The sequence below is a fragment of the Labrus mixtus genome, chromosome 4 (genome assembly GCF_963584025.1).
Source record: "Labrus mixtus chromosome 4, fLabMix1.1, whole genome shotgun sequence".
NCBI lineage: Eukaryota > Metazoa > Chordata > Actinopteri > Labriformes > Labridae > Labrus > Labrus mixtus.
Window position 1 is genome coordinate 97,501 of NC_083615.1, and position 9,904 is coordinate 107,404.

Below are 9,904 nucleotides of genomic sequence, written 5' to 3' on the forward strand. Positions count from 1 at the left end.
AATTTAAAAATGTATTTAGAAAGGGAACCTTCTTACCATATGCCCTAACACGGTCAGAAAGATTTCAAAATAAAAGTGGAAAATTCTCCCTTTCTGACAAAAATGAACATCTCGGGCAAAACCAGACTCATGCTGAGTCTGCAGGGACCGCGCCGGGTTTGAAAGACGGGGCAGGGAGTCAATTCTCTCCGACGCACGGTGCAATAAAACAAAGACAGATTTACAGAAGTACAAAGATAACGTACAAATCGTACCATCTCTGTGATTTCTGATTTGTTCTGAAAGTCTCTCAGGTGGGGAGAGCTCTTAACTTCCTCTGTTCGGACACTAGATGGCGGTATTTCCTCTCACTTGGCTCTTCAGCTGTTCTGTGGGTTCAGAGGTCGAGTCTGTTTGGAGCTGCTGCAGACGTCTTTGTGTTTGAATCGATGAGTCTTTCTTTAACTCGTCACAGTCAGCAGCTGGTGGAGACGTGTTTTATTTTAGTTGCTGACACTTCTCTGTTTTCTCTCAAAGTTTACGCTCTCTGCACTCTGTGTGCACAGAGCTCTGAAGTTCATCACTAACTTCTGTGTCCACACGCAGACTTAAACACTGACGTATTACCTACAGGTCTATCTGAGGTCTGCTTCCTTCAGACCTTCAGAAGAGTTCAGGGACTTATCATCTTTGATCCCCTTTCTTACCGTCTGCTCCAAAAGTCACAACTGAAGTTTGCTGCTCACATAAAGAGCTGAGACTTAACGAGCTGCTCTCACTGGAGGATGTTAAAGGACTTGGAGGCGGACACATCTGGCTGCAGATGTTCTCCCTGATGTGTTTGTGGATGTTCTTGAGAAATTTGTCCTTTTGTGTCTTTAAACGTCTGATAAAGATTTATTTTTTATATTTGTCTGTGCGGCTGCTCTGCGAGTTTTCTCCTGGTTAAATAACGGTTTGAATGTTTTACTATCGATCTTTAAAACAACAGTTTGTATGGTAATAAGACACGTGATATTGAAAACACTTTGATGAAAGAGAGTCAGTGTTGATGTTTTAGATGCTGAGTTTGTGTCTGGATCACGTTTTGGTGATGAAGATGTGAAACATGAATCTGTCTCTGGATGTTCTTGTGCAGGTGCAGAGTTGATGCTGCCTTCACCTCCATCCTTTCACCTCAGCCTCCGCCCACGTGCCGAGTGTGTGCATGCATGTGTGTCTATGTGAGTGTGTTTGTGTGAGGCGGTGAGTGTGTGTCGCCCCGCCCCCTCAGCCCACCATGTCCCTGTTTCCCTCGATGGTCCAGCCGAGACCGCAGACGTGTCTCCGCCTCCTCTGCCTGCTCCTCCTCCTCCTCACCGGCTCCTCCGCCACAACCACTTCGAGGAAGGACCCCGATCCGGGCATCATCCTGCCGCTGACAAACACGACACAAGGTGACTGTGATGTATGCATGAAGATAGAAATATAAATGTAGATATCAAATGAAATATCAGTTTAAATGTACCAATGTAAATATAAACTAACTGCCTTTAAGTGTGTGTGTGTGTGTGTGTGTGTGTGTGTGTGTAACATGTTGGTCCTCCATGACGGTCAAACTGTGACGCAGCCTCCCACCACTAGGCGGGGCTGCAGCCACAGACTTTCTGTAGCTCTGGTTAACGGGCCTTCTCTCCTCGCTCTACTACCCGGATGTAAACAAGCACAGTAATCAGATCTGGTAGCAGCAGAGCGGTTAGATCTACACCGTGGAGATGAAGTCGTCTGCAGGCGGCCTCGGGTTGAACCGGAGCGATGAGTGACCACGTTCAGCTCAGACGTGTGGACGTTAACCTGCAGGGAGGACGGAAGGCTGGAGGTGTTAGCAATGCTAATGTTAGCCACACTCTGCAAACCAAATGACAATATGTACATGCAGACAACTTTAAATCAATGAGCTGAGATGTTTCTGATCTTTAGCGGGATGTTAATGACCCTTTAACTTTGAAAGGACTCGGCCGGGGATCATTTTATTTCACAGCTTTGACTCCAATCACAATCTTTATTTGTTTAGCTCCAGTTCATCACAAACGTTATCACAGGATCAGATTAAATATTTAGCATCACGTGTCGTATCTCCCTCCTAAGTCTAAAGGCATCCTCACCTCTGGGACTAAAACTGCTTCATGTTGTATCGGCGTCCATCGGCCGTGCTGCCCGCTGTGAGCCTGGCGCTGACACGCCCAGACGCCAGCTAACCACGCCCCTAACACTTTGTTCTCTTTATTGTCCCTTTACTAAGGCTTGGGTTATGTTGCCTTTATATAAAAGACTTTATTATTACGTTCTGTTTTCATTCTGATTTCAGCTCAGTTCACTTTGTTTTTGTTCCTCAGGTGAAAATGCTGATGTCACTCCTTCAGAGACCGGCTCCTCTAAAGTGGCCATGTTACCCCCACAGAAGAACTCCAGCAACCAATCAGACGACTCTGTAGCATCCCCAATTCCACCCGACCAATCAGAAGGAGGAAGGAATTCATCCACAAGCTCATCAACCAACCAACAGCCAGGATCCCCAGACCCTCCGCTTCCTCCTCCAGAGACTCAGTCAAAGATTCCTCCAACCAGAGAGCGAGTCAGTGGACCAGTCACCAACACGGCAGCAGCGACAACAACAACAACAACATCGTCATCTCCAACTCCAACGAGCACAACAACAACAACAACAACAAACACAAAAACAACAAACACAACAACAACAAACACAACAACAACGCCATCTCCACCTTCATTGAACACAACATTATCTCCTCCTGCTACAAAATCAGCAACAATGAAAACAACAATGAAAACAACAAAGACAACAACGTTACCAGAACCTTCAATGACAAAAATGACCTCCACATCTTCACCAACAACAACAACAACAACAACAACAACAAAAACCAGCAAAACCATAACCGCCTCTGCAGCAGCACCCCATCCTAAAACAACGACGACTTTGGCAACAACCCCAAGTCCAGCTGACACGCCACAGCCAAACACCCCGAGCACTAGGACGCCAACCAGGATGCCAACCAGGACGCCAACCAGGACGCCAACCAGGACGCCAACCAGGACGCCAACCAGGACGCCACCAATCCAGACGACCTCTTCACCCACAGGACCGCCTACCATCGCTCCAACCGGCCACCATGAGCCGGTTTCCACGGGAACGCCGCGGGTTGCCGTAGTAGAAGTAGCCGGGTCTGCTCTGACCAGACAGCTAGTGGACACTGCGTCTCTCCTCGCCGTCCTGCTCTTCGGCCTGCTCTTCTTCCTGGTGACGGTGGCGGTGTTCGTCAGGCAGGCCTACGAGAGCTACAGGAGGAAGGACTACACGCAGGTGGACTACCTGATCAACGGCATGTACACCGACTCGGGGGTGTGAGGGAGGAAGCACAACGTGTGGAGATTGTTTTGTTTTTTTTGTCCTCGTTTTCAGAGAACGAGGAGAGGAGGACTGCGTGGCGACACGGTGCTGATCCTGTGCCTCTGATTGGTCGATTGAGTCCATTCTTACTCCTTCCTGAACTCTCTAACAGCTGACTGAACTGATCGTTTTCTAACTTCATCACTTTGTTTTTCCATCTCTTCCTTTGAAGGTTTGAGAGTTTAACTTGTTCTGTTTGTGCCAAATCTTGAAACGTGGCTCGTAAAAAGAGGTCGCCTGGATACAAAAGAGCGTTAACGATGGTCCCACGGTGGTTAGACCAATCAGGAGGCTTCAGTTCAGATAGAACTTTGTTTATAAAGACGGACGACTAGTATCCACCTCCTCCCATTTCACAAAAGTGAAGCCAAAAGTGAATCCCTCCTGTGACGGGCACTGACATATTGGTCTGGTAATGTATTGATGCCCCGCCCCCTTCCTCTAGCCCAAACTTACATTAAACTTCCTGGTCAAAGGTCGCTCAGGGGGGTTCAGTCTACAGCAGAACAGATTCTTGTGTCAGCTTGTGTTCCAGAGCACACAGCAACGCAGGAGCCTCATTCGTCAACACAGCTGTCAATCATGACGTCATACTTCTTTTATAGCATCGATAAACTAATTAAAACTAAACTAAAACTACAGAAACCATGTTTGAAAAACATTTATTTGACGGGTAACTTGATTTTATAGTTTGATCTTGTCCCGTCTGTTAGCTTGGAGGAGGCGGAGCTTATGACCTATAATGCAAGCAGTCAATAGGGGGAGCGCTAAATGTTTTGGCTTCACTTTTTAGGGAGCTGTCATGTCATCCATCTTCTTTTTTACGGTCTATGAGGTAGAAAGCTCAGCCACCCAGTGTCACATGAATAATTTCACACAGAATTCAGCTCATTAAGGATGAGCACTGTCACTTTAAGAAAAATCTATTTGCTAATTGGTTAATTAGCATACAGGCCATGTAGAGCGTTATCATGACTGTTTATCAGACGTTAGCGTAGCGTCATGACATCACTCATTTCATCTTGGACAAACGTTGTCTAAGGCTCACTTCCTTAGACAAAATGAACAACAAGAACAGCCATCTCCGCCCTGAGCTTCTTTTAGTACAACCAAACCGACATTTGTCAATCAGAGGTAGCCCCGCCCCCTAACTCATTCTAGTCTCTAATTGGACCACAATTTAGTAGATGCACATTGAGCTGTGTTGAAGAAGACTTGAAACTACAGACTGAGACCAAAAACTGGTTATGAAAATGTTTACTGAGGTCCAAACATTTCATGATAGACTTCTTTACTATCAGCCGCCCCCTCCTGGCCGTATGAAAGAATGCAGGTTTGAGGCTAGAGGCTCCGTTCACTTCTCATATACAGTCTATGAGCGGAGTGCACTTTTTTGACAGCCCGCTGAAGGACCAAAGTTTATTTGTTAATTAGATGTCGCACATTTCGTGGAATAATTATTTAACGGTTAGAAAAACGGTGAAAGATACAAAAGCAGCTAAGACCCTTAAGGACAGCGAGGTGTTATGATTGAAACGCGCCACAGAGACGTAAACTGAGACGGTCAGGATCGCACACACGAGGCATTAATTTAATATCATGATCATTTATCAAACTCAGCTGCATTAAATTATACGTACATGATCTTATTTAAAGGTCTCATATTTAAAATCCTCTTCCCCATGTTCCTCTAACATGTGTCTCTAGTCCGTCTACAAACCCCTCAATGATGAGAAAAGTTCGTCCTCTACGTCTTCTCCCTGCTCCACTTTTCAGAAAATGTGTGCTCAAACAGGCCGTTTGGAGATGTTCCCTTCATGACATCACAAAGGGCAGTAGCCCCTCCCCCAGGTGGGTGACACTCCCACAGCTAGGTGTTTGTTCTGCCCTCTGAGTCTGCCTTCTCACCGTAAACAATAGGACATGGAGCGAGAAAGACCGAGACACCCAAGCCCTTCCAGAGAGGGGGCGTGGTCAGACACAGCTCATTTACATATTTAAAGGTACAGACACAGAAACAGCCTGTTCTGATCAGGGCTGAAATAGAGGGGTTTATAGACATGATCAAATACAGGATCAGAGTGGATTTAGAACAAGAAACTTCACACACATGTTGAAGAGGAGCTCTGAGACTTATTTAAACTGAAGAGGAGGAGGATATGTCACCTTTAAAAGTTTCCCCACTGAAACAAAAAAAGAGAAAATGTTTAAAAAACTGATCCTAACAGATAAAGAAGGGAGTAAGAAGAGTCTTACTGATGTATCATCGGCCTTTTACAGAGAAAAGAAGATTTAATCTGAAACCATTTCATGCAGAAAACTACACGAGAGGTGATTTCTGTGAAGGTGTAATGACCTAGTTTGTCCAGCAGAGCACGCTCCGACGCCATAGCCTGAAATGACTTTGTTTGCTTAATAGGCAGATTTACAAGTTTGTGTGTGTGCACACTGCAACAACTCAAATCTTAGCAAATGTCTGATTTCTAATCAAATATCTCATAAGACTTATTTTAATCCAGAGAAGCGTCTCATTCCAAGACGTCACAGCGAAGAACCCTGAAGTCCTGAGTTGTTTGTTACAAGTAGAAATATCTGGACATGAAGCGAGCTGAGGACTGACGTCTTGCTTTCATGACTCTACAGTCACACTTTCTCATGTTCTGCATCGTCAAACCTAATTCATGCCTGACTTTCTGCTTTTCACATCTTGATATAAGACGTGTATTTATCCTGTCAGGTGAACATGGGTTATAAAAAGTATAATGAGATATTATTTGATAGAAAGACGACGGTTTGAGTTTTCAGTCTCTGAATAAAACATCCACATTGTTAGGCGGCGTTTACTTCAGGTGAATAATTCTCTAACCCGTGAACAGCTCGATGTGAGGCCGCCTCTTTGAAATCGAGGTGAAACTTGTTTAATGTCAGACGGGCGTTTTATGACATCATCACCCTGATTCTGCAGCTTCATCCACAGAGAGAAGTAACACCTCTGATTCAGGACTCCGTTAGACCTCATGTCAGCGAGTCCCAAAACGGGTTGTCATGGTAACCGTAGTGACATGTTACTGAGGGTGCTCGCTTGTGCACATGTTTGTTTTTTTGTGTTGAAGATGTCTCTTCATTTCAGACAGAAACAAACGATCCCTGATGCGCTGCAGATACAGAAAGATGCTGCGGGCCCAGCGAGATGTGTCGGCTGCTTTAAATTAGATATTTCATGTTTAAAATCCCACTTCAAACCTTTACAGCAACAATCTGTAACTTTCCACCTTCGGACATAATTTAAAAATCCATCTAACGGGCGATCCGGATTAGGTGATCCTTAAAGGTCTGTATCTGGATCAGGGTTCATCCAAACCAGTTTTTCTCTGAACAATCAGGATAAACGTGAGTTGAAGCTGGACTAGGCTACCAGAACCGGATCATTTTATCTGGATCAAACCTTTTGAACAAGCGGGCCCTGATTTCAAGATTTAATCCAATCCGATTGCTTTAATCCTGCTGGGTTACTTCTGCACAAACGTGCTGGATTAGGTGATCCTTAAAGGTCTGGATCAGGGTCATCCAAACCAGTTTTTCTTCCCAATAAATGGATTACCAAAATCTGGATCTCCAAACCCCTCGGCAGATGAAACTGTTTGAATAGCTGAGTGCTGCTTTAAGTTACGAGAGCAGCAGGCGAGCTCACAGGAGGTCCAATTAAAACAAGCGTTACATTAAAGCGTAGCAGCCCGCAGCGTCTTCTCTTCCCTAAATGTCTGATTGTTTCTTTAAACTTTAATATCAGAGTCTGTATCATGATGTGTTCCTGCTGCTTTTTGCACACATGCAATGAATCATGGGAAATAGGGCCATACTAGATTTTTTATTTTCTATATATTCTACTTTTTGCACACGGTGAATGTATTTTTCAAAGCTCGGCTCAACTGGACTCCCGACCACGTTGTGTTTAATGTTCAGTGTTCTTCATTGTTTACATCTTTAACACGAGTGTTGGTTGATCATCACTCCTGAGATTTATGTCTTCCATTTCATTTTATAACTTACTCTTAATAGAGCTATGCCACAGATTCTAAGAATTATTGGGTTTCTCGTCATGAAATAAAGTTGCAGCTAATTTGTTTGTATGACTTTGAGTAACTTTCTGCAGCTCTCGACCAGATTTCTGTTTTTAAAACTTTGGACCATATTCCCACAGCGGCCATGTTGCTGTGACGTCACACTCAGTGCGAAGCTCAAATGTTATCCTGACTGTATCCGAATTGCCAAGTACCTACTCAATCTGTCAGTAAACAGTACCTACTATCTGCTGTTTACTGTTTAGTACCTACTATTCAGTAGGCAGATATTTGTCCCTACTTCGTCTGATTCATTCAGTAAGGAAGTGATGTCATTTACGTTTCCCGAACCGGCCGCATCCACCCGTTTTTTTTTTTGTTTTTTGTTTATCTTTATTCAAGAAGAGTAATGCTCAAATACAGTCAGGTAAAAAAAACAATATCACAATGTAAATCAAGTAAAAGATTAAATAACTAAATAACATACAGTACATAAAGAACAAATGAAAGACAGTAAGATACAGAATATAAAATAAACCAATAAAGACACATTTAAATGGTGAAATCATTATTTAAATAGAGGGGGAAAGGTTTTATAATAATGTAGATATTTGTTTTATTTTCGGTTGTTAATTTAAAGTAGTGATTTCAGACGGGACTTTAACTCTAGATTAAAAATTGATTCAATTAATCCACGCTCGTTTGTCTTGATTGGGGCGGCAGTAGCTCAGTCTGTAGGGACTTGGGTTGGGAATCGGAGGGTCACCGGCTCAAGTCCCGGCACGGACCAAGTCCGGAAATTGGTCTGGTAGCTGGAGAGGTGCCAGTCCACCTCCTGAGCACCGCCAAGGTGCCCTTGAGCAAGGCACCAAACCCCCCCACCAGCTCAGGCGCGCCCGCTGTGGGCCGCCCCCTCACTCTGAGACCCCTCCATTAGTGCATGTCCATAGGATCCTGTTTGTGCATGTGTGTGTATTTCGGCCTATGTTTGTGTAGCGTGTTAACTAGACAGAGTGTAAAAACGAATTTCCCCTCACGGGATCAATAAAGTATAAATTATTATTATTTGGAGGCGGACGATTTACGTTTAATTTCGCACAGCATTGTGGGTAAAATACAATTCATTTCCTGAAAGGATGCATCCGATCCATACTGCATGAAACCAGGAAGTTAGTATCCATACTGAAATGTTCAGTATACTGAGGAGGACCCAAAAAATGACCACTGAATGACCACGAGAGTTCAGACTACTGAAACTCCTACTGAAAAGTACTGACTACTGAACTGTGACTATTATATTATATTATTATATTATTATATTATATTATAAAGTACTGACTACTGAACTGTGACTATTATATTATATTATTATATTATATTATATTATATTATTATATTATATTATAAAGTACTGACTACTGAACTGTGGATATTATATTATATTATTATATTATATTATAAAGTACTGACTACTGAACTGTGACTATTATATTATATTATTATATTATATTATTATATTATATTATAAAGTACTGACTACTGAACTGTGGATATTATATTATATTATTATATTATATTATAAAGTACTGACTACTGAACTGTGACTATTATATTATATTATTATATTATATTATTATATTATATTATAAAGTACTGACTACTGAACTGTGGATATTATATTATATTATTATATTATATTATAAAGTACTGACTACTGAACTGTGACTATTATATTATTATATTATATTATTATATTATATTATAAAGTACTGACTACTGAACTGTGGATATTATATTATATAATATTATATTATTATATTATATTATTATATTATATTATAAAGTACTGACTACTGAACTGTGGATATTATATTATATTATATAATATTATATTATTATATTATATTATATTATATTATTATATTATATTATAAAGTACTGACTACTGAACTGTGACTATTATATTATATTATTATATTATATTATATTATTATATTATATTATAAAGTACTGACTACTGAACTGTGACTATTATATTATATTATATTATTATATTATATTATATTATAAAGTACTGACTACTGAACTGTGACTATTATATTATATTATTATATTATATTATTATATTATATTATAAAGTACTGACTACTGAACTGTGGATATTATATTATTATATTATATTATATTATAAAGTACTGACTACTGAACTGTGACTATTATATTATATTATTATATTATATTATATTATATTATTATATTATATTATAAAGTACTGACTACTGAACTGTGGATATTATATTATATTATTATATTATATTATAAAGTACTGACTACTGAACTGTGGATATTATATTATATTATTATATTATATTATATTATAAAGTACTGACTACTGAACTGTGGATATTATATT

The 9,904-nt window shown here is 40.9% G+C and overlaps 1 protein-coding gene across 1 annotated transcript in view; it reads left to right on the forward strand.

Moving 5' to 3' along the window:
• LOC132972287 (mucin-2-like) overlaps positions 1–7,556 on the forward strand; it is a 15,019-nt gene extending 7,463 nt beyond the window's left edge. The window contains exons 2-4 of the mRNA XM_061035028.1: positions 1,118–1,415; positions 2,355–4,763; positions 4,815–7,556. Coding sequence (XP_060891011.1) covers positions 1,259–1,415; positions 2,355–3,388 — 1,191 coding nt within the window. The 5' untranslated portion in view covers positions 1,118–1,258 and the 3' untranslated portion in view covers positions 3,389–4,763; positions 4,815–7,556. The remainder of the gene's footprint in view (positions 1–1,117; positions 1,416–2,354; positions 4,764–4,814) is intronic.
• The last annotated feature ends 2,348 nt before the right edge of the window (positions 7,557–9,904 follow it).